The sequence below is a fragment of the Notamacropus eugenii genome, chromosome 5 (assembly GCF_028372415.1).
Source record: "Notamacropus eugenii isolate mMacEug1 chromosome 5, mMacEug1.pri_v2, whole genome shotgun sequence".
Classification (NCBI taxonomy): domain Eukaryota; kingdom Metazoa; phylum Chordata; class Mammalia; order Diprotodontia; family Macropodidae; genus Notamacropus; species Notamacropus eugenii.
In genome coordinates this window covers 104,130,828-104,158,488 of record NC_092876.1, presented here as the reverse complement: position 1 = coordinate 104,158,488, position 27,661 = coordinate 104,130,828, and the positions used below count along the sequence as shown (strand labels likewise).

At 39.8% G+C, this 27,661-nt stretch overlaps 1 protein-coding gene across 6 annotated transcripts in view; it reads left to right on the top strand.

Annotated features, from left to right (window-relative positions):
• WDFY2 (WD repeat and FYVE domain containing 2) overlaps nucleotides 1-27,661 on the top strand; it is a 159,550-nt gene that overhangs the window by 114,039 nt on the left and 17,850 nt on the right. For all 6 annotated transcript variants that reach the window (XM_072610478.1, XM_072610480.1, XM_072610483.1 and 3 more), the window contains 4 exons: nucleotides 5,241-5,391; nucleotides 13,734-13,846; nucleotides 21,725-21,851; nucleotides 26,962-27,067. In XM_072610478.1, the coding sequence (XP_072466579.1) occupies nucleotides 5,241-5,391; nucleotides 13,734-13,846; nucleotides 21,725-21,851; nucleotides 26,962-27,067 (497 nt within the window). The remainder of the gene's footprint in view (nucleotides 1-5,240; nucleotides 5,392-13,733; nucleotides 13,847-21,724; nucleotides 21,852-26,961; nucleotides 27,068-27,661) is intronic.

The window sequence follows — 27,661 nt, the reverse complement described above, 5'->3', positions numbered from 1 at the left end:
TTTTTTTTTTTTAGGTTTTTTGCCTTCATATTCAGCTCATCCTGTACCCTCTGTCTGTGTGTATGTATATGTATATATACATGCATGTATATATATACATTCGCATATACACCCATGTACATATACATGCCTACACGCACACATATATAAAATATACACATACATATATACCCATACACATCTACATATATGTATTCCCTCTAACTATCCGAATACTGAAAAAAGGTCTCATGGGTTACAAATAACATCTTTCCATGTAGTAATGTAAACAGTTCCACTTTAATGAGTTCCTTAAGGCTTCTCTTTCCTGTTTACCTTTTCATGTTTCTCTTGATTCTTGTATTTGAAAGTCAAATTTTCTATTCAGTTCTGATGTTTTCAACAAGAATGCTTGGAAGTCCTCTATTTCATTGAAATTCCATTTTTTTCTCTGAAGTATTATACTCAGTTTTGCTGGGTAGGTGATTCTTAGTTTTAATCCTATGTCCTTTGACCACGGGAATATTATATTTCAAGCCCTCAGATCCCTTAGTGTAGAAGCTGCTAAATTCTGCGTTATCCCGATTGTATTCTCACAATACTTGAATTGTTTCTTTTTGGCTGCTTGTAATATTTTTTTCCTTCACCTGGGAACTCTGGAATTTGACTACAATATTCCTAGGAGTTTTCCTTTTGGAGTCTCTTTCAGGAGGTGATTGATAAATTCTTTCCATTTCTAATTTACCTTCTGGTTCTAGAATATCAGGGCAGTTTTCCTTGATAATTTCTTGGAAGATGATGTCTAGGCTCTTTTTTTTGATCATGGTTTTCAATAATTTTTAAATTATCTCTTCTAGATCTATTTTCCAGGTCAGTTATTTTTTCCAATGAGATATTTCACATTGTCTTCTATTTTTTTTCTTTTCGTTTTGTTTTATAATTTCTTGACTTCTCATAAAGTCATTAACTTCCATCTGCTCCATTCTAATTTTTAAAGAACTATTTTCTTCAGTGAACTTTTGGACCTCCTTTTCCATTTGGGCAATTCTGCTTTTTGAAGCATTCTCTTCATCAACTTTTTGGACCCCTTTTGCCATTTGGGTTAATCTATTTTTAATGGTGTTATTTTCTTCAGCATTTTTTGGGGTCTCCTTTAGCAAGCTGTTGACTTGTTTTTCATGATTTTCATGCATTGCTCTCATTTCTCTTCCCAGTTTTTCCTCCATCACTCTTACTTGATTTTCAAAATCCTTTTTGAGCTCTTCCATGGCCTGAGACTACTGCATTTTTTTTGGAGACTTTCGATGTAGGAACCTTGACCTTGTTGTCTTCCTCTGATTGTACGCTTTGTTCTTCCTCATCCAAAAGGATGAAAGAAAATACCTTTTCATCAGAAAGTAACCTTCTATAGTCTTATTTTTCCCCCAGTTACTTGTCTTTTGAGTCCTTTGTCAAGTAGAGGGCATACTGCCTGAGGTTTCAGAGATTTTGTGCAGCTGTTCTCTGAGATATTTCTGGAGACCTGTAGGTTTTCAGTTCCTCCCTAGTGTCATAGTCAAAGGAGAGGTGTATACTCCTCTCCTGACCTGCACTCTGGTATATGAGCAACGAAAAGCACTTTTTTTTCTGCCCTGGAACTGTGAGTAGGATTCCCTCCATACAAACACCAGCTCCACCACACCAGCACTCCTCCTCATCCCAAGACTGCCACTCAGGACTGAGACCCAGATCAGTGCTTGATTCCCCCAGGGTCTGGAGGCTGAGAGCTCCAGAAGTGACTGCTGGTCGCCCTGGGACCATGGCTGGGGCCTGACCAAGGTCCCTGCTCACCCAGGTGAAAGAGCTTTAGTACTGATCTTTGAAGCTGTCTTTGGCATTTGTGGTTTGAGAAATTTGCACACTGCAGCAGCTGTCTGTGATTCAGCACCCTGAAGCCTGCTCCAGTCCTATCTGTGCCAGGTGTCCCATGCTGAGCTGTGTTCTGCTCTGAGTCCAGTGCGATAGACCTTTCCTGTGTCAGCCTTCCAGGCTCTCTTAGGCTGGAAATCTGTTTCAATCTGTCATTTTTTGGCTTCTGCTGCTCTATTTGTTTAGAGTCATTTTTTACAGGTATTTTAAATTCTTTAAGGGGAGAGCTAGAGCAGGTCCATGCTTCTATTCTGCCTTCTTGGCTCCACCCCCAATAGTATTCTATCTAGCTGAATTTCTACCAGCAGTAGAACAAAGAAATGTTGTAATAGGATCATTCTATTTTATATAGCATGTCCATTTAGGGGACTGCTGCCCCTAATATCTTGCTACTGTTTCTCCTTCAAGGGATGCTAGCTTCTTTCGTTATCCACTCTGAGAGAAGTATAGCAACTGATGGCTGTCTTATCCTCTTTGGCATTTCTTTTCTTCATGTAGCACCTTTTTTGTCATGACTTGGGGATCAAAAAGTAAGACAAGAGGAAAGTTGGCAATTGATCACACTTTACCACCCCTCTACCTTCCTTCACTAATGACTATAGCATTGGATAGCCCCTGAGCAAGGACTTACCCTAATTTGAACAAGAATGCTGAGTTAGAATAGGGTGCTAATGAGCCTGAATTTACAGGTTCAACTTCCATTTATGCCAATTCATTTCTGTTTATGGTCCAGGGATGGCATCCTACCCTAGTTGTTATAACTGGTCAGAGACATTCAGGATATAGATATATAAGTCTGGGGGGGGGGGGGATGTATACGTACATATGTATCTGTCTATCCAGATAGACATGACATCACTGTGGGAAGAGCTGCTGCTCTTATGTCTGTCTTGTCTGTCAGTCATATAAAGACAACATCATTAGCAGTGGTATGCCACCCGGGTTCTGCTGCTCCTACCCTCTTTTCATAACTGTAGGACTGGAATGATCATTTTCTTAAGTGGTAGTATGTTCCAGTCTCCTCTGATCAAATGATGAACAGTTTACCTTGAAGAAAGCTCATCTTGAACATTGTACACAGAAACAGCAACACTGTGCAATGATCAACTATGATAGACTTAGCTCTTCTCAGCCATATATTGTTTCAAGGCAATTCCAAAATACTCTTGATGGAAAATGGTATCCACATCCAGAGAAAGAACTGTGGAGGCTGAATGTAGATCAGAGCATACTAATTTTACTTTTTTTGTTGTTTTTTCTTTCTCATGGTTTCCCCCTTTTGTTCTGATTCATCTTTCAAAACATGACTAATGTGGAAATATGTTTAGCATGATTATACATGTATAACCTATATAAGATTGCTTACTTTCTTGTGGGGGGGAGACATATTTGGAACTCAAAATTTTGCAAAAATGAATGTTGAAAACTATCTTTACATGTGATTGGAAAAAAATACAAATAAAAAAGTAGTATTGGCCAAATGGGGCAGAAAAAAAGAAACTCATCTGTATCCAGCTTACCAGATGTAAGCATCTACATAGTAGATGCTTAGGTGTTGACTGGTCATTCTCCTCTGAAAAACTCTCAATAGTTTATCTTTTTTTGAGCAGACTGTCACTTGCTTGAGCATGTGTGCATACGTGTATGTGCACATAAACACACACACTTACACATATACACCCCTTTAATATTTTTTACTGGCAGAACTTTTCTCTTTTTTCTTTTTAAACCTCCACAGATAGATGAAACAGATTGGACAATTTTAGCTATGGAGGTTGTATCACTAAGCACCCCAACATACACAGGGGTGCATGCTAGCACAGGTTCTTAGATCTGCATTCATAAAAGGAAAGGCAACTTTTGAGGAGTTAATAATCACTTTAATCAAACACATGTATCAATCCTTTAACCAAGCACGTATATCATTTACCTTGTTCAGGGGGGTCAGCTCCCTGAACTTCAAAGAAAATACAGAAAAATTCTAGATCAACAGACGTGACTTCCTCTGCCTGAATTCAACAGACAGTTGGACCCCAACTGTCTAACCATAGTTACCAGAGAGGGAAGCACTGACATCTGGGTTTTCAAAGCCAGGGGGGCTCCAGAGTTCTTGTCTGGCACTCAAATCTTCTTACAAAAACTAAGCCCCAAAGTAAAACTTCAATCTCAGAGTATTTATACTTTTTTTAGAGCCAGAGGGCATCACAACCCTTGAGAACCAGTGCTTCATTAACAGAACACTTGGTTCTTCCCACAAATCTTACCTAATCAAACTCCCCTTAATGGCAGGGTCATTAATGGGTGGGGAGATCTTTACTCACATTAAAATAATTAACAATACAAATACATATACTGTTTCTAGTTAAAGAAACTCTTGTTTCTGTACTTTACACCTTGTAAAGACACTTGATTGATAAAGACAAGATTCAGTCAGAGGCATTTGATTATACTACAACAAAAACGTGAAAGCTCTGGTCATCCTATTAGATCTTAGTTGGAGCTGGTCATGATGGTTTCATATAGTATGTTTTTAATATCCCAATAGCATTAAGATTATGTAGGTAGTGTTAAATGTACAGTTCAGATAAGCTTTTATGAAAAGTTGCTTGATGTCGTGGGTGGGGAAGACCTGGGTCAAGATCTGAGTTCAACTACCTCCTGATATATCCTGGCTGTATGACTTTGAGCAAGTCATTGACCCTTTCAGTGTCCCAGAGCATTCTCTTAAGACTATTTGTGGCAGGGGAGTTGCCAGTCTGCATCATCTGGATGATGGGGCAGTGTCTTTAGTAGAGGCTTGATGTACAGAAGAACCAGGCTATTCTAAGACAGCTACTCCCAAGGCCACTGTGATGTGTGCCTTGGCATTCAGGGTACTTGCTTCTTCCTTGTGTGATACTGGGGAACAAGAAGTCTTTTCTTCTTCCAAAGGTGCTTGTGAGGTCTGACAAAAAGCTCAACTTCCAGAGCTTTGCTATCAATACATCAGCTAAAGCTTTTTAGTTACCATTAGTCATTAAACATTTATTAAGCACCAACTATATGCCAGGCACTGTGTTAAGCTGAGAAGAAACCTGGTGTGTCACTGTCATTAATATTATTATCATTATTATACTAATAAAGAAGTCAGCCATGTGTCAGTGTTTGTCCAGACATTTTGTTGGGCTCTCTGGTGGTCATTCAGCTAAGATCTGAAGTTCTCTTACTGACAGGATAGAACACTTCAGGTGATGTTTGACTCCTTCTGTTGGATGGGGGCAGAGGGAATGGTAGATTCCTATTGAAATGCTTAACTGTTTTTCCTGGTCTTCTTCTTAGGATGACAAATAGGTCTGTTGTCTTTTATTTTTCAGCTCACCAGAGCAGGGTAACGATGGTCCTGTTTGTTCTGGAGATGGAGTGGGTACTGAGCACGGGGCAGGACAAACACTTCACGTGGCACTGCTCAGAGAGTGGGCAGCGCCTGGGAGGTTACCGCATCACCTCTGGACCCTCTGGCCTGCAGTATCCTTGATTACATCTCCAGCTTTTGCCTTATGTTTTTTCCTTCTTTGAATGAGTTTAAGATATCTAGGATTGAAAAGATTTTCTTGCTGAGTTGCCCTGTGGGAATGGGAAGTATTCTAGACTTTCCTAGCACTCAACTCATCATGGATATGGGAGTGAATAGGGACTAAAGAAAAATAATAGTTTGTGCTGTGCCACAGCCTGAGATATATAGCAAATGAAAGATGAAATGGAGACTGAGCCGTCCCTATTCTATACTCTGTCAAGTCCAAAGTCTCGCTGACTGAAAGCAAAGGCAAGAAATCTACTCCAGGTGTATGGAAAAGGGAAATGCAAAGAACTCCAGAATGCGGCCTTGGATTTTTTTTCTCTTATAGTGGCACCACAAACCAAGGCTTCTGAACAACATTGCATTTGGTAAGACAGTTCAGATTGACTTACCAGTCAAACATATGATGGTGTCCAAGTTTCGTCTCCAAGTGTGGGACTAGACCACACCATGCCCTCTTGAGTTGCCTAAGAGTGTTGTAATGGTCCCCGACCTTCATTAGATCTAATCTACTGATTCCCCAGAAAGCTTTATGGGTTGCTGGATGTGCAGCACTTAGTACAATGCGTGGAAGAGTAGATATTTGATAAATATGAGTTGACTGATTGTTGACCTGGCCTGCCTTTCTGTAGCAAATATAAACTTTGCATGATCAGGTAAAGACAGTGATAAGTTGATCACAGAATCTTGGGTTTAGAAGGGACTTTGAGGTCCTACTTTTAAAAGCAAGACTTCCCCCACCCCTTCTCAGTAGGTCTGCATTTCAGTTTATTTGACCAAACAAGAAACCTTTGCCCTAGTTCCCCCTCTCTACACCCTTTCAATCCATCCTTTAGAGTACTCTCAGACTTTTGCATAGGTCTGGGCATTTCATTCTGCTCAAAAACCTTCAGAGATTCCCTGTCCAATAAAACTCAGGCTTCTTAGCCTAGCTTTGAAGGTCCTCCACAATCTTCTTACTATCTCCCTGCCTGTTCTTATCTCATGAATACTCTGTCCTCCCATTGTCATGGAGTATATTTCCCCTGGACATGCCTCATACTTTTCCATCATTGGGTTTTTCTTTGTTCATGTTATTTCCTGTGCCTAGGGTGAAATACTGTTTACCTTGAAAGAAACTCATCTTTATCCATCTCCCAGCTTGGTACCTGGCACATAGTAGGTGCCTAAGTGTTGATTATCATGAAACTTCTATTCTGATCATAAAAATTCTGAGTGGTTTGTCTCCTTGCCTCCACCCTTTGAATTCCCACCTATTCTTTAAAGTCCAGCTCTAGGGACAATTCTTCCATCCATCTTTCTATGATTCTTCCTTTTGCCTCAGCCATGTTCATTGTCCCTTCAGACCTCATTCAGCACTTTATTTCTTTGTTTGCCTTTCTGATAGACTTGTTATATGTTAATTGTGTATTGTCATTATCTGTATATTTGTTGGATTTTCCGACTTGAATCCAGTAAAGCTAGGATAATGTCATACCTAGACTTTGTGTCTCCCCCGTTGCCTAGCACAGAGCTTTGTAACATAGAAGGCACTTACTAAATTCAGTTCAGTTTTAACAAGTAGTTAATGTGTACAGAGCACCACGCTGGGCAGTGGAGGCGACCCAAAGTTCAAGCTGGAGATGGTCTCTGTTGTCATGGAGCTGAGAGTTAACACACACACACAGTAACTATACTGCAGAATTCTATGTAGGTATAGTATCATAGAGGTGAGCAGGAAAAAAGATAATTTGCAAAATCAGAAAGAAAAGCAGTGGTGGATACCTCCAGATTTCAGATTCTGCTATCCATATACGGGACTGAGCCTTGAAAAATGTATGAAGTCATATGTTCCATGCGCCCAAGCAGTCAGATCATCTGCTTGGCAGTCCCTGCAGATGGGTGTCAGGAGCCGGAGCCCTTCCCTCTTGTTGACATGAGCCAAGTCGCTTTAGAAGCTGTCGATTTGACTCTCATTTTCTACTCCTCATCACAGCCATGCTTTTGGAGAGACTTACCAAAAGGGGGAGGGGGGGGCTGAAAAAAATTGTGTCAAATTAGCATGAAATCGGATGGCAGCTTAATAATTATCTTCATAAAATTTTAAAATGTACTCTGCACTTAAGCTCTGATAATTGTACTTATTCAGGCTGTCAGTATTCAGTGCTATCTGATATATTATTACTGTGACATTGAGCTGATAAAAAAGATTTTGTAGGCTGGTACCTTTTGTCCCCCAGCCCAACAATAACTAAATACACTTTCAAGGCTATGGAGCTGAGGGAAACAAACTTCCTAACTAGTGGCCCTCATTCAGTGGTTCAGAGAGAGCTTTGTTAATAACTTGTAAAGCCTAAATGAAAAAGTATCCCACTGCAAAGGGAGAAGGGAACAAAAGACTGAGCCAAAATGAGGCAGGAGAGCCTGAATCCTCCAGACGTGTCTTAGGTCAGCCTGCCATGTTGAACAGCTACTTTCTGTGCACTGCATTTTGTGTGCTTTATAACTAATAGCATTCCCATTTTCTCCCATTTAAGGGCAAGGGAGGCCAGAAGCAAGGAAGATAACTAGCCTGTTTGCAGGGAGGCAGACCTCCTGTTAAAGGGCACCACCAAACATGGCCTCTGACAGAAGTCAGTCAGTTCAGGGGCTTGGACTTGAGCCCAAGATTTCTTCAAGCAACGGCCCTTGACACCTGCCTCTGAGGAAGTAGCAGCTGGGCTCACTTTTCAGTTCAGTTTAATAAGAACCTATTAGGTGACTAACATAGGCAGAAGGCTCTGCTAGGCACTGGGTGGAATTTGAAATTTAAATAAAACTTCATTGCTGCCTTTGTGGAGTTCACAGGCAGTAAGGGGAGGAAACCTATACAAAGAAGAATTAAGACAGCTAGGTCTAGCAGTGGCGAGAGTGTAGAAACAAGTCAGGAAGACTCAAGTTCAAATTCAGCCTCACACTAGCTGTGTGACTCTGGGCACCTGTTTGCCTCAGTTTCCTCATCTGTAAAATGGTAATAACCATAGTATGCTATAAGGATAAAAATGAGATATTTGTAAAGCACTTAGTACAATACCTGGCACATAGCCTTAGGCTCTGTGTAAATTCTTAGTCACCTCTATTCAAAAGAATATGATTCTACCTCCTGTTTTCCTATCATTTATGAGATATTATATGTGTTCTTTGTCTCTCCCCTCTGCAACTGATATTCTCAAAACAAAGAACTTTGTTCCTTCCCAACTCAAAAATCTTGAAAAAATTCCTCTTCCTTTTAGGATAAGAGATAAGATCTTGTCATCTGGTCACCACTGACCTTTCTAGACTTGTGAAGCCTTGCCTGGCCTCTCCCCACTCCCTCTAACCCAGCTGTTCTATGTCCTTCCTCAGATTACCTTGTAGTTACTTATCTGTTTACGTGTTGTGTCTCTCAAATGAAATGGAAGCTGCTTGAGGATTTCTGTCTCCCCAATGTCTGGTACGTAGGAAGTGCCTAATTAATATATATGTTCATTTAAGTTCAGTGGTGTGTGTCAAGCCTAGAGAGAAGATTGACATCTGTGCAGAAGATATGAAGAAAGGGTAGCAGTTACCTTTATCTAATTGTCAGTGTTTAGTTTTGTCACTAGCACCTTTCTTCAGAGGGGACAAGCACCCTCTTAATTCCATCTTTTGTCACAACCACAGCCACAACTTCAACACTGATTCAACATAATTTGTAATCATGTCCCTCCTCTTTGCATGTGCAAAGGACCCTTGGGTTTCAGCTTCCTTGTTAGTTAATTGGTGGCTGAGCTAAATCCAGCCAATGTAGTGGTGACTATGCTAACGGAAATGACCATGAACTACGCAAACAGTCCTGAAAAGAGTGCCTGACCTCAGCTAACTCCCCCTTGCTGGCTCAGAATTTGGAGGCCCAGTGGCAGCCCAGCAACTAAACATATATTTAGCCAACACTAAAACACTGGCGACTTGACAGTTTGTGCTTTAGCCAGAGAAATCTCCGCCAGTAACCAGCTGACTTTCCTTATTCCAGAATGTTTTTTTCTAGATAATGACTAGATGCCTTGGACACATTGCAAATAGGCAGTCCAGATAGTGTTTGGAAAGAGATTTCAATGCAGGGCCCATGAAGAAAACACAATCAACCAATCTCCATCTTCCCAATTCTCTTTTGCTTAATGTTGTTTTGTCTTTTGATTTATTTATTCATTCATCCATTCTTGCATGCATTCATTCATTTATTTGTTTAATTATATTTGGTTGGGAGAAAGAGAGAATAAGTCACTAAATTTTCTGAATTGCATGGTTAAGAGATTTATTTTCTGGGAGAAGTTGACTTGTATAGATAGGTGAAATCCATAGATTATCTCCAAACTTCATTTTAGTCCATGTTTTTTTTTTACTTTTCTTTTTGCCAGCAGTCTTGTGAAAGTTTAAAAAGAATCAGCTGATTTCTATCTCACTTTCTTTTCACTTTTTTCTCCACCTCTTATAAGAGAAACACAGTGCCTGGCACATATAGGAGGGGCTTAACAGATGCTTATTGATGGATAGTAGAGTCTTGAATAATCTAGAGCTGAACACAACACTTGGATCTCTGGCTAAGGATGTTGTTTGTAAGTTGTTCTTCGTCATTATATAGTTTGACACAACAGGATGAAGGACTTACCCAAGGACATACCACAGGTAGGTATTCCATTTAATAGGCATTTACTGTGCCAACTATGTGCCAGGCACTGTGTTTTGAATTCACTGTTTCAGGTGTATTCAACTCTTTATGACCCTATTTGGGATTTTCTTGGCAAAGATACTGGAGAGATTTGCCATTTCCTTCTCTAACTCATTTTACAGATGAGGAAATTGAGGCAAACAGGGTGATGTGACTTGTCTAGCATCACAGTTTCTAAGTGCCTGAGGTTAATTTTGAACTCAGGAAGATGAGTCTTTATCCACTTTGCCACCTAGCTGTCTTTGGCAGTATGAAACAAAGGCAGGAAGAAAAGAGTCCCTAGCCTGTTTTTTTAAACTTTTTTTTAAGTTTTGAGTTCCACATTCTCTGTCCCTCCCTCCCTTCTCCCCTCCTTGAAAAGTTAGTCCATTTGTTATGGATAATACATATGCAATGATGTGATTCATATTTCCATATTAGTCATATTGTGAAAGAACCTCCCCTCCACCCCAAAAAAGCCCAAGAAAATAAAGTTTTAAAAAAGTATTCAGACTGTATCCGAACTCTGTCAGTTCTTTCCCTGGATGTGGATAGCGTTTTTTTCATTATAAGTCCTTCAGAATTGTCTTGGCTCATTGTATTGCTGAGAGTACATCATATATTGATGTTGATCATCATGTTGCTGTCAGTGTACGCAGTGTTCTCCTGATCCTGCTCCCTTTGCTTTGTATTGGTTGGTTCATGAAGTCCAGGTTTTTTCTGCAGTCCTTCTGCTCATCATTTCTTATAGCACAGTAGTGTTTCATCACAATCACATACCCCAGCTTGTTCAGCCATTCCCCAATTGATGGACATCCCCTGAATTTCTAATTCTTTGCCAAGAGCTGCTATAAATATTTTTGTACAGCTATGTCCTTTTCCTTTTTCCTTTTTTTATCTCTTTAGGATATAGACCTAGTACTGGTATTGCTGGATCAAAGGGTATGCACAGTTTTATAGTCCTTTGGGCATAGTTCCAAATTGCTGTCTAGAATGGTTGATCAGTTCACAACTCCACCAAATGTGCATTAGTGTCTCAATTTTCCCATATCCCCTCCAACATTTGTCATTTTCCTTTTCTGTCATATTAACCAATCTGATAGTTGTAAGATGGGACCTCATATTGTTTTAATATACATTTCTCTAAACAGTCATTCAGAGCATTTTTTCATGACTACAGATAGTTTTGATAATTTCATCTGAAAACTGCCTGTTCATATCCTTTGACAGTCAGTTGAGGAATAATTCATATTCATACACATTTGACTCATTTATCTGAGAAATTATGTCTTTATCAGAGAAACTTGCTGTAAAATTTTTTTCACAGTTCTTCCTGTTTTTCCTACACTCTCTCCTTTCACCTTGTCCATCCTCAAAAGTGTTTTACTTCTGACTACTGCCTCCCCTGGTCCATTCTCCCTTCTATCAGCCTCCCTTTCTTGTATTCCCTTCCCTTCCTACTTCCCTATATGGCAATATAGATTTCTATACCCAGTCGAATGTGTATCTTATTCTCTCTCTGAGCCAGTTCTGCTGAGAGTAAGGTTCTAGCACTCTCCCATTTTCTCTTCCACTATAAAAGCTCATTCATACCTCTGTTATGTGAGATAATTTACTTTATTCTACTGCTTTCTCCTCCCTTCCCCCAGTGCATCCCTCTTTCTTAACTCTTTTATTTTTGTTTTTAGTTATCATCCCATCATACTCAATGCACACTTGTGCCCTCTATGTCTGCTTGTTCTAATTGCCCTAAGACTTACAAGTATCAAATGTAGACAGTTTAACCTTTTTGATTGCTTTATGATTTGTCTTTCCTGTTTACCTTTTTATGCATCGAGTCTTGTATTTGAAAGTCATATTTTCTATGCAGTTCTGATCTTTTCATCAGAAAAGCTCAGAAGTCCTCTATTTTATTGAATGTCCATTTTTCCCCTGAAGAATTATACTCAGTTTTCATGGGTAGGTGATTCTTTCAAATTCAAAGACTCAAGATGCATAAAAAGGGCTAAATCATAAATTCAGGAAAAGACAACAGAGTCAAAACCCATTCCCATCCAAAGCCGCAAAGATTGTCACCATAGTAACTTTCTACAGTCAGGTTCTTTCGTTGTTGTTGTTTATTTTCCAGCCTATTTCTTGGCTTTTAACTTTATGTTAAAGTTGGACTGTGCTCCCAGGGCACTGTGCCAGGCCTCAGGCTTTTCATGCAGCTGTTTTCAGAGCTGGATCTGGGGGTCTAAGGAGAGGTCTGTTTACTACTTTCCTGGTCTGTATTCTGATCTTTGAAGTACCACACCTGTGATCAGGATCCATACTCCCCAGAGGCCACATGCTGTAGTGTTCCTCGTGCACCTCCTAGCTCTGGGACTTTGACCTAGGACTGAAACCCAGATCCATGTATGGGCAGTGAAGTAGAGGCCTGCACCCAGTGCCAGCAAAAGGATCTCTCTAATCTCCTTCTGACCAGTTGTCCCATCCCCTTACGATCTCTGGACTGAGAGCTCGAGTAGCATTTGGGTGCCCTCTAGGCCTGCTGCTGGCTTGCCTGATACAAGGGCCTGGAACCTCTCTGGGCAGACTGTGCTCCACTCTCCACCCACCCCACCCCCTTCGTGGCAGACCTTTCCTGCCGACCTTCTAGGTTGTCTTGGGATAGAAAATTGTCTCACTCAGTTCTGATGCTCTGGAATTTGTTTTGAGGCATTTTTAAGTTGTTTGGAGGAATTTGGGAGAGCCCAGATGAGTCTTTGCCTTTGCTGTACCCCCTCCAGTCCCTGCTTAAAGGAGTTTACATTCTAATAGGGATAAACAAGATGGTTTCAGATAAAGAATTAAATGCAAACCCCAACACCAAGCTCTCTATTCTGCCTCTCTGTTTGTTCTAAATACTGTCCTTTTTTTTTTCCTGCTTCTCTTTACCTTTGAAAATCATATTAAAGCACAATTGTCAGCTTACTTAGCCAGATTTCCAGGTTATTCAAACCATTCTGCTTGCAAAGGGAATGTCTCCACCTTACTGTGGTCAAGTTATAGTCCAAGTATTTGTCTGGCTGTCTAACATGATTACAAAAAGGTCTCGGCCTGTAATTAGACAGATATTGGACAAATTTCCAGTACATCAGCTCACTCGACAGGATGTAGAATGTCTCCTTCATTGTATCTGACCTCCCCAGCCCATTGCTATATAGGGAAAAGGTCCTAAGGGCATCTACTGGGATTATGTGGATTTCTGCATATCCAGATTATAGCTGATCCCAATCAATCTAACTATATGAGGTTGTGTTAATTGAGCCTTCTTCCAAAGAAATGGTGTAAGTCATCTTTTTAAGTGGATTTTATTATCAGCCTTCTTATCAGAAATGTTACTAGGAATCATATTGAATCTATTCTTTCATTTATATTCTTGTTACAGTTAATCAAGATAAACTAAAAGGTAGTCTTTACCAATTTAAGTATTGTCATACTTCCTGTTAATAACCTGTTAGAAGTGTGTAACCACTTCATTGCTCTCTTTCTCATGATTTTTAAGAATTAAAAGAATTTGTTTGTAGCCCTTTCTTTCCATTTATCTATTCTTGATGAACATCCCTTAATGCTCCATACCAGATTTGATGTTGATACCCGACACGTGTTTGTGGGCGACTACTCAGGACAAGTTACAATCCTTAAACTGGAGCAAGAACACTGCAGCCTTGTCACAACAATCAAAGGCCATACAGGTAGGCATTAAAGCATGGTGGCAGGGCACAGGATAAACTATCACTTTGAACTATTGAGATTATAGAGCACAAGTCTCTGAGGAAATCAGAGAGGATACGTATATAGAAATAGAGAGACTTTAGTCTCTGATTGTATGGATGTACTGGGCGCTTATACATGCTGATTTCAGACAGCTTCAATAGGAAAAATGTCAGCGATTTTCTATAGCAGTCACAACATAAGAGGCGTCAATCTGTTTGGAAAAATGATAGTTATTTGGGTGTTTTTTTTTTTCATACAATACTAAAGAAGGCTTATTTTGACAGACATTAGTAAGAGGTTGTTTGAGACTGTGGCAGTGACCCAGACCTGTGGGGAGAGGTTAGGAGTGTATAGTTGTTTACACTGTCCCTTACCCTAATGGACATCCAGTTTGGTTGACGTGTGTCTATATGTAAATGAAACACGATTTCATTATCTTCAACTAAACTACTTTTAAAAAGTTAAGTTCTTAGTTTAGCTTTTATATTAAGAGTCTTTGGGCTTGAAAGTGTGACCAGGCTCTATACGCACATATTGGGGTATATGTTCAGCCCAATATGTCCCAGTATGTACAGCATTATGTAGTCTAGGTATCATAATATATCTGTGCTCAGCCCATGATTGAGGTGTTAGAGAAATGGTTATTCCTAGTTTTTATGATGATTTCATAATTGTTATGTGCATACCACAGAATATGTGAACGTTAGGTGTTATTGTGGTACTTAAGACTCGTTTGGCCAGAGCTTTTTCAACTGCATTTTGGAAATGAACCTGTATGTCTAACTTTGTTGACCTCTAACTTTGTTAGATTGGTTGGTCTACCCAATCATTAATGGCTGCAGGGCAGGGATAGGTTTCTAGAGAAAGCAGATCTGGATTTGGACTTTGAATGAGACTGAGGGGAAGAAAGAGATGATAGGATCTACAACTGCTAGGAACTCCAAAAATCATCTGATCCTAGCTCCTCCTTTTTTTCTCTCTTTTTTAAAAATTAATTTATTTGTTTTGGCAATCCCTTCCATAAATTTCAAATTTTGTCCCCCTTCTTCCTCCCTCTAGCTCCTCCTTTTCCAGATGAGAAAAACATATGTCCAGTAAGATTAAAAGATTTACCCAAGGTCACAATTATCAAAAACAGGTCATCAAGCATCAGAAGCAGGATTTGAACCCGAGATCCCCTGACTCCAGAGAGGGCCTCTTCCTACTGTTCCATGTTGCCTTTCCATGTGAAATCAGGGGAATGCTCCTGTTGATTAGGTAATATCACCTTAGGCATATGAATAGAAGATAAATGCAGGAAAAACAAGTAAGAGGGATAGACACCTTAATGAAGTCACCAGGGCCATCTATGTCTTTTGGGAGAACCATATTATGATTCTTTACACATGGTTTTGATGATATTAGGAATAGTCTAAACAAGTGAGAATGAGTGATGATATTCTGCAAATTCCTTTTACAATAACAGTGTATAGTAAAAACAGAAGATTTCAATGATTTTTTCTAACGCACCATAGTATAGTAAAAAGAGACCTGCTTTGGGACTGGAAGGGTTGTGGTGGTGGTGGTGGTGGTTGTGTTTCCTTAACCTTGGTTTTCTCATCTAGAAAGTAAGAGTTAGATTAGGTGATCTAAAGGCACCCTCTAGCCTTAACATTTTTCTGTTCTTTGATGATGAAATCCATTCCAGTCACAGAGAGCCATGACTGTGAGGAGATTCTCCTTTGCCTAATAATAGCTCTTCCATTCCCCACCCCCAACCACACTGCAAAAAAAAGACATTAATAAGCTCTCTTTAGTTTTCTCTTCTGGTGGAGTGATCCCAGTTTCTGTAACCTTTCCTCATAACTGACATAAAGCCAACACAGCAGGGAAAAGTTGAATTTCTCTCACTTGGAGTGTTTGAAAATAGATAGTAGAGGTTTATTTTCTTTTTTTAGATGTTTGTTATAGTCCTATTAAAATGTTTTTAGATCCGAGTTGAGTGTAAAGTTTTTTTAAGAACAAAGAAAAGGATAGTTAAGACAATAGCCTTCTCTTCTGGTTGGTCAGGGTCATATTTCAGCCTACTGCTTTGATTATTTAACCAGTCTGTTACAATATCTGGCCTGTAACTAGTACTTCTGGTTCTGTGCTGCTGACAACAGGAGCAAAGTAGGCTGCTACCATTATTCTGTAAAGATTGTAGGCCTGTACTACTGTAATTGGATTTATATAAATTTTTTTTCCCCTCAGAGTTAACAGCACTCTCATCTATTTTTTCTAACATCTCAATGAGGTAGGCAGGGAAGGAAGCATAACCAATCAAAGGGAGGTCACTAACCAACCTATAGCAAGGCTTAGGTTCACATTATCGTTGTTGTTCCTATTATAATTTTTCATTTCCAATACTATTTTGGTTCCAGTGAAGCTCATGGCTTTGAATCCGGACCATGGGAAGCCAACAGGGCCTACTTTGGCCCACACCTCCCTTGGAAATCCCAAACTGATGCTCATATCTGTGGTGCAAGATGCAAAATTGAGTCAATTCTGGGTTCCCCAACCACTCTGGGTTAATGTTCCTATTAGTAGAACAGAAGATCACATTTGATTGGGGATCTACAAGGCCGTCTTCCAGTCCCATCAAAGAATGAGCCACATCCATGAAGATGACCAGTACCCCATTGGTTCAGGTTTAAACTCAAAAAGTGTTTGGCACTGAAGCAAACCAACTTTGAAAAGATATAGTTAATGAAGTAGCCATCTGAATCACTGCATTAGTCCTGGGCGTAGCTTAGGGGTACTTTATTGGTGCCATGATTCTTGGCTAGGTCATTTTATTAAAAAACAAAACTTGAATTAGTGGGGAAGTAGCCTAAGTATCCCTTGAATCTTTATACCCAAAGTATAGCATTTCAACTCCTCAGAGACATGGAATTAACTGGTTTTGTGTTCTTATGCTCCCTCTACTGGTCCCATTTTTTTTCAGGTATAGGAACATTTTTTAGGGCTATGTAGATTTCTTGGAGATGTTTGGATGAACCAAAGAATCTTCTACCAGAGCCATTGCTTTGACCTGAAAGTTAGAGGAAAACCTAAAAGTTAGAGGTCAGAGAGGAGAAAAGTCAGTGAGGAAAAAAAGTCAGACCTTGACAAACCTCCCTAATTAACATCTTTTTTTAACTTCTAAGATTACCATGTTTAGAATAAACAAATTGGACTTCTAGGAGAAAAAAAGCCTCTCTACAATACTGTTAAAGCAACCTAATTTAATATGCACTAAAAGTAAACTTGAAGTGTTAGGTGTGACTTGTTATAAGATCTGTTGAAATATTCCTATACAAAACAAAAACTCATGAGGCTAGAAAAGACATATTCTACCAAATAAATATTTCCATTCCAGGGAGGCTTTTCAATGAAGCAAAGTTAAATGGGTATTTTTAGTTTTGTGAAAACAGGCCAGCTGTTTCCAGTGACTTAGTTTATACAAAGTGCACCTTTTGTTAGAAGACCAGATTTTCTCCAGGAGCATCCAGGAATGTCCTCAAGCTTTATAGTGCATTCACACTCTTAACATTGAGTGGAAAATAGGCCCTGCGGGATCAGATGCTTTACTGGAAGTAAGACAGAGGTTGTGAGGCATGAGGCCTCCTTCAGTTTTCCGCTTATTTGCTACACTTTTAGTTTATTCTCTTCTAAAATATATTGACTTTCCCAAGTAGAACACAGTAGCTTTTTAGTACAAGTACAATCTTGATATCCCAAAGTGAGGTATAGTAGAGTGTCAGTCTTGGAGACAGAAGACCTGAATTCAGATCCTCTCTCAGATATTCATTGGCTCTATAAAAATGGACAAATCACAAACTCATAGATTTAAAGTCAGAAGAACCTTAAGAGTTATCTAGTCCATTCATGACAATAGCTAGGTGATATAGTAGGTAGAGCATTGGACCTGGAGTCAAGAAGATCCAAGTTCAAAACCAGCATCAGATACTTACTAGTTATGTGGCCTTGGACACAACTGCCCCAGTTTCCTCATCTGTGAAATGAGAATAATAATAGCATCTGCCTTCCAGGGTTATTGTGAAGACAAAATGAGATAATGTTTGTAAACTGCTTTACAAACCTGGAAGTGCCATATAAATATTAGATGTTATCATTAGTCAATAAGAATTTATTAAATACCTGCTATATGCCATATACTGTGCTAAGGGCTGAATATTAAAAGGTAGTCCTTGGCCTCAAGGAATTCACAATTTAATAAGGGAGACAATGTGCGAACAATATCCAAACAAGCCGTATGCAGGATAAATAGGAAATAATTAACCGAAGGAAGATACTAGAATTAAGAGGGATTAGGAAAGGCTTCTTGTAGAAGGTTGAATTTTAACTGGGACTTGAAGGATACTATGGAAGCCCAGAGGCAGAGATGAGGAGAGAGAGCATTCCAGCCTATGAAAACGCCCAGAATGGAGAGATGGATTGTCTTGTTCAAGGGACAGGAAGGAGGCCAATGTCAGTGGATCAAAGAGAACATGGAGTAAGGTAAAAGAGAACTTGGAAAGATTGAGGAGGCTACATTATGACCAAACAGGATTTTTAATTTAGTCCTAGAAGTATAGGGAGTCACTGGAGTTTATTGAGTAAGGAGGAGGAGGATGACATGGTTGAACCTGTGCTTTAGAAAAATAATTTTGGTGGTTGAATGGAAGATGGATTGGAGCGAGGAGAATCTGGAGGCAAGTAGAGTGGCCAGCAGGCTATTGCAGTACTCCTCCCAGGCAGGAGGTGATGAGGGCCTGTCCAGGTTGATGGAAATGTCAGAGAAGAAGAAAGATGATGCAGAGGTGAAATTGACAGGCCTTGGCAATAGTTTAGATATGGAGAGACAAGAGATAGTGCATGTACGTTGCAAATAGCAATATCTTTTTTAACATTAGACAAATGCAAAACACTGAGGAGCCTAGGAACACACTGAGACAGCCAGGTGGTGCATTGTGAGCCTTGAGGACTGGGAGTTTGGTGGGACCCTCAGAGAGAATTGTGGAAGGGGAGAGGGCTAAGGGAGGGGGAAGATAATGAGTTCTATTTTGGACATGTTGAGTTTAAAATGTCTACTAGACATCCAGGTTGAGATATCTAATAGACAGTTGAAGATTCAAGACAGGAAATTAGCAGAGGGCTGGAGGAGTAGATTTGAGAATCATTAGTATAGAGATGATAACGGAATCCATGGGAGTCATTGAAATCACCAGCACAGAAAGTAAAGATTCTCTTTTCATATAATTCTATATCAGGATAATTCACATAATTTCATATACTTCTATGTTTTGGGCTCTGTGAACTTCTTCCCACCCTCCTGCCCATATTTTGTATTTCAGTATTATTGATTCCCTTTGTAATCCTATGCATTTTATTTTATGCATTTAAAAATATTATGAGGAGTTCTTTGTAGGCTTCACCAGAGGATTCCATGACCCAAAACAGGTTCAGAACACCTGTGTGTGTGTGTGTGTCTGTGTGAGTAGTGTAACTTCAGAAGGTGTGATAGAAAAGAAGAATAAAGAGATTTCTGTGCAGCAGTGAGGGCCTATCTGAGTTTCAATAACATATGTGTAGTGAATTCAGTCATCACATTGTGAGACTTTCTCCAGGATTATTCAGCAGTATGTGAGTAGGAATAGAGGTAGAGTGCTTGGCAATGTGTGAATATAGGCATCCGTTCTTATTGAGAAAAAAAGTACTTTAAATAAAGTACTTTAAAAGTACTTAAAGTAGTTTAAATGCTATTCAAGTGAGAGTTTTTGTTCTTCTGATTATAGACTATTCTAGTTATTTCCATCCCTGGTTTTGCTATACTTGTGTGATATTAAGGAGTATTGCAAAATTTTCAAGAATTAATAAATATATATATCTTAGAGAATATGGGGAAGGGGAAGAGTCAGAGGTGAGAGATATAAAAAAAATTAAGTGAGGGGATGTCATAATTCTAAAAAGATTTTAAATCAATAGTCTAGTTATTGGGAGGAATGATGGGCTGTTTTTTTCAGTTATAGTCATGAAATGAAAATGATCATGAAAATTATATTACCAAAAAAGAAATGTGAATGCTTTATAATAAAGCAAACTGATCATGTATTTGTTGAGAGTAGGAAGAAAGGATTCCCACTTATAGAAATAAAATTTTATATTTGAGATTGGAGAGGATGAGCAGATATTGCGGTTTATTGGTTTTTATGATAAAGTATGACAAAAATGTTATTGACAAAATGTGTGTCAGGCACATCTGAGGTGGGGGGAGATGAAATACCTGATGATTTTCCAATGTGGTCTTTTAGGAAAGATTTTAAATAAAATTTGAAATTGAAGAGAAATTTATGTTCAGAAGATAGTTTCAGAGAGCAGGAGACTTGGAGAATATACTGGTGATAATGTATTAGATCATGTGAAGGAAAGAGGGTGTTCTGAAGGAGGTGAGGAAGGAAGGGATAGAGGCAGAAGAACAGGCCTAATGAATGAGCTGGGTGAACTAGAGGAAAGGATGCAGAAACAATGAAAAGCAGAGAATGATGATATGTTCAAAAGCTATTCATTTATAGTCAAATCACTTGGAATATATGTGTCTATATATAGATAGCTAGATTTTGTTCCTCACTTTAAAAAGTTCTCCTAAGAAAGCATTGTAGAAGAGAAATTTTTTTTTTTAAATCTGCTCATCATTAAAAGACCATGAAAGTAGAAATCATCAATTACAGACAAGGAAGAAGCAGAGAGAGAGAGAGAGAGAGAGAGAGAGAGAGAGAGAGAGAGAGAGAGAGAGAGAGAGAGTGTGTGTGTGTGTGTGTGTGTGTGTGTGTGTGTGTGTGTGTGTGTGTGTGTGTGTGTAAAATATATGTGTGTATATATATATATATATATGCGCACACATATATAACTTTTGTTCCCATCTTTAAAAAAATTCTTCTGAGATGATCACAAAGCACTTTGTGTTCTCTCTAGTAGTTTCCCTAGGATTTAGCAGCTCATGAAGTAAGATAAGAAGTCTTTTGGATAGTGCATTACAACAGCTGTCAGGAATGCTCTTTTGTGTAATAACTAACACTTCTATAGCGCCTAGGTGGCACAGTGAATAGAGTGCCAGGCCTGAAGTCAGGAAGACTCACCTTCCTGACTTCACATGTGGCCTCAGACACTCACTAGCTGTGTGGCCTGGGCAGGTCACTTAACCCTGTTTGCTTCAGTTCCTCATCTGTAAAATGAGCTGGAGAAGAAAATAGCAAACCGCTCCAGTATCTTTGCCAAGAAAACCCGCAGAGGGGTCATGAAGTCATGGACATGGCTAAAAAATGACTAAACAACAAATATAGTGCCTGCGTTGTGCCAGTTACTGTTCTAAACACTTTACCATTATTATCACTTTTGATCTTCAGAACAAGCCTGAGAGGTAGGTGCTATTATTATCTTTATTTTACATGAGGAAATTGAGGCAAATAGAGATTAAGTGACTTGCCCAGGGCCTCACAGCTGGTAAGTATCTGAGACTGGATTTGAATTTGGATCTTTCTGACTTCAGGCCCAGCACTCTATTCGTTACACCACCTAGGTGTCCCAGTATGTTCCTAGGCTTCTCAGTATCTTGTATTTGTCTAGCATTATAAAAGCTGCTGCTATTTGCAATGTATATGGAGCCTTACTACCTTCCTTGGTAGGATAGTAAAATAATGGGTCTGGTTTCCAGAGTCCCTCATTACTCTAAAGTCAGTCCTACCAGGTACATACAGAGCCTCGAAGGTCTCTTTTACAACTCCTATCAGCTATGTTCTGTGAAGCCTCATTTTCTCACTACATGTGTGTATGTAACTATGTCTTTCCTCTTGTAGGTGGGGTGACAGCTTTATGCTGGGACCCAGTCCATCGAGTGCTGTTCTCTGGCAGTTCTGATCACTCTGTCATCATGTGGGACATTGGTGGAAGAAAAGGAACGGCCATCGAGCTCCAAGGACACAAGTAATTCAGCCTGCTACCCCTGCTGCCACTGCTGCCCTTGCTGCTGCTGTTGCCCCTGCTGTCCCCGCTGTCCCTGCAGTCCCCGCTGCTCCCTCTACCCCCACTGCCCTGCTGTCCCCGCTGCCCCTGCTGTCCCCACTGTCCCTGTTGCCCCCACTGCCCCTGCTGTCCCTGCTGCCTCATTCTTTTACAGAAGAAATGTGAGATGAGTCTTTCAGTTGGAAGCTACTAAAGGGCCTTGCCCAGTCACTGATTAGGCTTTAACCTGTGAAACCCTCTAAGTTAAAGGAGCATAGCTGGAGCTCAAGAAATGTGCTTCTTGCTTCCAAGTCCAAGTCCAAGCATGTAGGTCAAGTCTCCAAGTGCTCACTATGCTCCAGTCAGAGGGATAAAAGAAAGGCAGCACAGCCCCTGCCCTCAAGAAGTGTGATGGAAAAGCCAGCATGCTAACAGCTAGGTGCAAATGGAACATCTTTTTGCAGATAGCCAGGCTGAACTGGAGGTTGTCCTAGAGGGAAGGCATTAGCATGAATGGGGATTGGGAAAGACTTTTTGCAGGAGGTAGGTTGGGTTGAAGCATAGCCTATTTATTGGGCTGAAGAGGCTGTTGGAAGAAATAAAATAGGTTTAGCAAGAGTCAAAAAAGCTTCTGGGAAGCAGGGCCAAAGAACAGATGTCATTAGGAGTGAATATAGGTACTTTTACTACTCTTGAAAGAGAAATGGCTGCTTTGTTGATGCATAATGAAACTGTTCATTTGTAGAGTGTCATTTTTTTTTCCCAAATACTTCCAAATTATACATCATTTCATTTGATCTTCATATCCCTGGGAGGAAAATTTTTATTGCCCATTTTTCAAAGGAGAATCTGGAGGTCCAAAGAGTTGGTAAGCAGTCAAGTGTGCATGGTTCCTAAGAGTCAGACCTAGAACCCAGCTCTTCTGAGCCTTTGTGTGTACTGCACAAAGTACTCCAGTACTACACAAGACTCCATAAGTCTTATCATGGAATTGTAGAAGGGACCTCAAAGACCATCTAGTCAAGCACCACATTTCACAGGTGAGGAAGTTAAGGGACTCCTCCAGCATCATGCAAGTTGTAATCACGCTAGGCAGACTCCAGAGCCACTGCTCCTTCTGGTATAACATATTACCTCCTTATAAAACAATTTGCCTTACTATTTGTAGAACTTGCTGACCGTCAAAAGTTGAATTAGAAAATTCTTTGATAAGTTATGAGGGATAATATCACAGTATGGATGGTCCTGGATTTAATGCTTTCTGATTAGGCTATTAAATTGGCTATTGTGTACTCATTTTGAAGGAATGATGATGGCTAGTGTTAAGACCACATGCTTAATTTTGATTTTTCACTTTGATTTAAGAATTATTAAAGTTTACACATGGTCAACTTGTCAAACTATCCAGTAGCTTTTCCTAAGACCATGAATGACAAACGTTTTTACTTTTCTTGTTTTAATTCAAGGATAATTTTCAGAAATGAACATTTGATTTAGCCGTCTTAGTGGCTATACAGAAATCTCATCGCCGTCTAACGTTGATTTAGGCACTGGTGAAGACATAATTTGACTCATGTTAAAATGCTTTTAAGTTTGAGTAAAATATATGCAAAAATATACTGCTTTATATCATTTGTGATCATAGTATGCTTTCGTTCCTTTGCTACCAATGGGGGCCCATACTGATCACACACTGCTGGAGGAGAAACAAAGAAAGGGTCCCCCTGCTTCTGGCTGTTTTTGTCTAATGGATTAGTTATTTGTCAGAGCATCTGATAGGTGTTACAGAAGTACTTCACTGGACATTTACCAAAATGTGCCAGATTCAGCAACTCTAATGTATGTATCAATTTCCATTCTTACAAAATAGTTATAATTTCTTAGTCACTTTCAGGTTAACAACCTCTGATGCTTTGTAGCTATTCCTAATATATTAGTTTCTTTAATTACATTAAATGGTACCTTGATTTAAAACAAAAACAAATAATTGTGGATTAGCTTATATCTATAACCAGCCAGTTTTTTCTTTCTTTTGGCACTGTTAATGAAAAAGCCTTAAACAAGGACGACGTTAATAAATTCAGGAGAATTGGTCATTCTGTCCTTTGTACAAAGAAGCAACATTCGGAGATGATGTGAGAATAGTCATCTCATCCAGTCTCAGTAGTAGTGGCAGAAGAGTAAAGAAAAGCACTAGTGACCACAAGGCATAGGATTATAAATTTCTCTTTCATTATGAATCCTCCAATTATTAAAGCACTTAGATTGTGGGGATGTAAGTTATCATAGAGGATAAACTTGAGAGCTGTCAGTGGCATAATACTGAACCAAGTCTGGATCTGGATTCAAGAGTTCTAACTGTAACATTTCCATTATCTCTACCTAGGCCAAATTGAGGGCATTTCTCTGTGTGCTTCTCTGTCTTTCTATCTGAAGTAGTTAGGTGTTTCAGCTCACAGAGAGCTGGGCCTGGAGTCGGCAAGATCTGATTTTAAATCTAGCCTCGGACATTTACCAACTCTGTGACCCTAGTTAGGCCTTAACCTCTGTCTGCCTGTTTTGTCAACTGTAAAATGAGGATAAGAACACCTACTTCCCAGGGTTGCTGTAAGGATCAAAGAAGACAGTATTTGTAAAAGCGCTTAGCACAGGGCCTGGCACATAGTGGGTGTTTAGTAAGTGTTAGTTCCATCTACCTGTCTGTCTGCCTTCTTTTACCAGTGGTATATAATCAAGGTTTGAGAGACATGGCCTGTCACTGACGTTCACTACTGATATCCACTAAACATAGAATGATTCAGTCCCACACACCAGGACTATGGGATATGTTTGGGGTCCTGGGGTTCAAGTTTAGTCTTTCCTTGATCGATGGCAGGGATTCTTAACCTGTAGTTCAATAACGTTAAAAAAAATAACTTTTAATATAATTTGTTTTCTTTCAGTCCTTTGTATTTTATTTCACAAATTTAAAAACAACTCCAAAAACGAGGTCTATAGGCTTTATCAGATGGGCAGAGGAGTCCAGAACACACAAAAAAGGTTAAAAACTACTCTTGAGGATCCCCAGGTTAAGTAGGTCAGTTCTTGGATTCCCCTGTCCATCTAAGCAGGCCTAAGAAGTCTAGAGAACTCACTAAGATTGAGTCGTTTATAGAGCGGTTGGGCCCCTAAAGGCTTTAGAACCTGCTCTGAATCAGGAATTCGATTCATTATTCACTGGATTCTTAATGGGTTGCCTCTCATAATGTCTGGGGATTAAGAAGAAGCTATCACTCTCCCAGATCCTTGACATTCTTTTCTTAGATCTGTTTTTGTAAAGAAGTTTCAAACTCTTGTGTCCTTCATCTATGGGTCTGATGGTAAAGGAAGTTTAAAGTTCATACTTGGTGTAGTGCTAGGAACTGATGGATCCTAATAGTCGTATGAAATGGGCTTCTTTGTGCTCCTGAACTGCCTAAAAAGTAAAAGCTTTTGCTCCCCTGGGGGGGGGGGCCTCCATTTGTGAGATAATGGCCATTGTGTTGGGAGTACCTAGGTGATACAGTGAATACAGTGCCCACTGCCATCCTGGAGTCAGGAACACTCATCTTCCTGAGTTCAAATGTGACCTCAGACACTTGCTAGCTATGTGACCCTGGGCAAGTCACTTCACCTAGTTTGCCTCAGTTTCTCATCTGTAAAATGAGCTGGAGAAGGAAATGGTAAACCACTTCAGTATCTCTGCCACAAAAGCCCCAAATGGGGTCATGAAGAATCAGACACAACTGAAAAACAACTGAATAAAAGCCCACTGTATTAATGCTTTCTAGAATGGGAGCCTTCTGTGACATCACTTGATATAGGAGGGGAAGAGGAAGGAATATTTTAATTCCTTGTAATCTTTTCATCTGTAGAACTGGGAAGTTGACTGAGGGGAAGCCTGTTTTACTCTGCAGGTTGTTTTACTCCTGAGTGAAGAAGTCCTAATGCAGCTTTATTACAATTTTGGGTATTCAGGCAGCTGCTGGAGGGCTTGACCCTTAAACTTCACCTTTGATTATTAAGTAGCCACTGGTTCATTGTGCAGTCAGATGAATTGTAAATTTGACATATGGTTTGCTGCATTTTGCTGCTGGTTAGGAAGGTCAAAGCAATTCCTTCCATGGTGTAGTTTGGTTTTATTTTACCTCCTGTATATATGAGGATGCTTTTAACAAATGAATTATGGTCCTTGTAGCCAAATCACAGGAAGCTTATAAACAGACCTGCATGGCCTGGTGTCATTTTTGCTTTTACATACATGTATAGGGGCATCAGAGGCCCTATCAATCATATTGGAGCCAGGTAAGATAGGTAAGACAGCTGGGAACCTCCTTATCCTGTGGTTAGGGCAATGACCAGAAACTCCGTCAATAACCCACCCTGATAAGGGCTAGGTTCATTTGCTGCGTGCCTCCTTTTTTTCTGCTTTTTTGAATTCCTAGCCATCCTACCAGGCTCAACTCAATGCTAGCATCTTGATTTCCATAGCTAGAAGTGATTCCCCCTCCCCCCCTTATATGATCCCATAGAATTTTTATATTTCTTTTACATGTTTATCCTATTCAAATTTTTATTACACATATTCATATTCAATAAGATTGTCAATCAACAAACATTTAGTCAGCACCTACTCTGTGTCAGGCATTGTGTTAGTAAACACTGGGGATACAAACAAAGGCAAAAAAACATAGTTCCTGATTTCAAGGAACTCACATTTTGGGGGAAACAAAAATGTGAATTGAACGTAAACTCAGAGGGAAGGAATCAGCAGGGGGTGGGGATGGGGCCAGGAAAGGCCTCTTGTAGAAGGTGGGATTTGATATGAGTCTTAAAGGAAACTTGTGAAGCTAAAGGCAAATGCCATATACTGTTTACTTTTGCCCCTCCCTCAAGTATGGCATGACATGTTATATAACTGTGTGTGTGTGCGCGTGCGTGTGCGCATGCTTAAATGCTGCTTAAGAGTAGGTGCTTGATGTATATTGAATGAATGAAAGTTTCTGTGTCAACCTCTCAGTTTGCCATCCATCCTTGTCTGTTACTAATACTCTATACTCTATTTCTTTTACAGTGACAAGGTTCAGGCCCTCTCCTACGCTCCACACACTCGACAGCTCATCTCTTGTGGAGGAGATGGTGGCATTGTGGTCTGGAACATGGATGTCCAGAGGCAAGAGGTAGACCTCCAGTGGTGAACCCTTCAACAGCAGAGAGGTTGAGCCGCACAAGCCACAGTTATACTGAGGCAGCCCTGCAGTTTTTCATGATTAAACCCATGAAGTACAATGTTCTGATGGATGTCAGAATTAAGTCAGCAAGTAGGGGGAAATCCCATCATTCGTTACCCTTTAGGGACAGAGGAGCCAGGGCATAGAATTGATTGGTGCTGCCATGGAGCAAAGAGATTTCAAAAGAACTCTGATTTTCCTGACTAAGAGATCTCATCACTTAGGGCTTGTTCTCCCACAAGCAATAAAAATGTTCATAGGGAAAACTCAATGTTTATTTTTAAGGGGATTAGTTCTTTTGTGCAGGGTTAAGGCGTGCTACCAAAATAGAATGCTCAAGTACTTTCTGTTGTAGAGGAAAATTATGATGATATTTAGAGAAATGGTTGGTAAGTGTTTTAGAAATATTATTTGGGAAAGTTAAGATACTTGACTCGTTTGAACAGGGAAAATCACTAAGATGGTTTTCAAATTCACTGCTTCTCATACTTCCACTTGAGTGGTTATCTGCTAAACTCATTCCCAAATAGGCATATTTGGGGG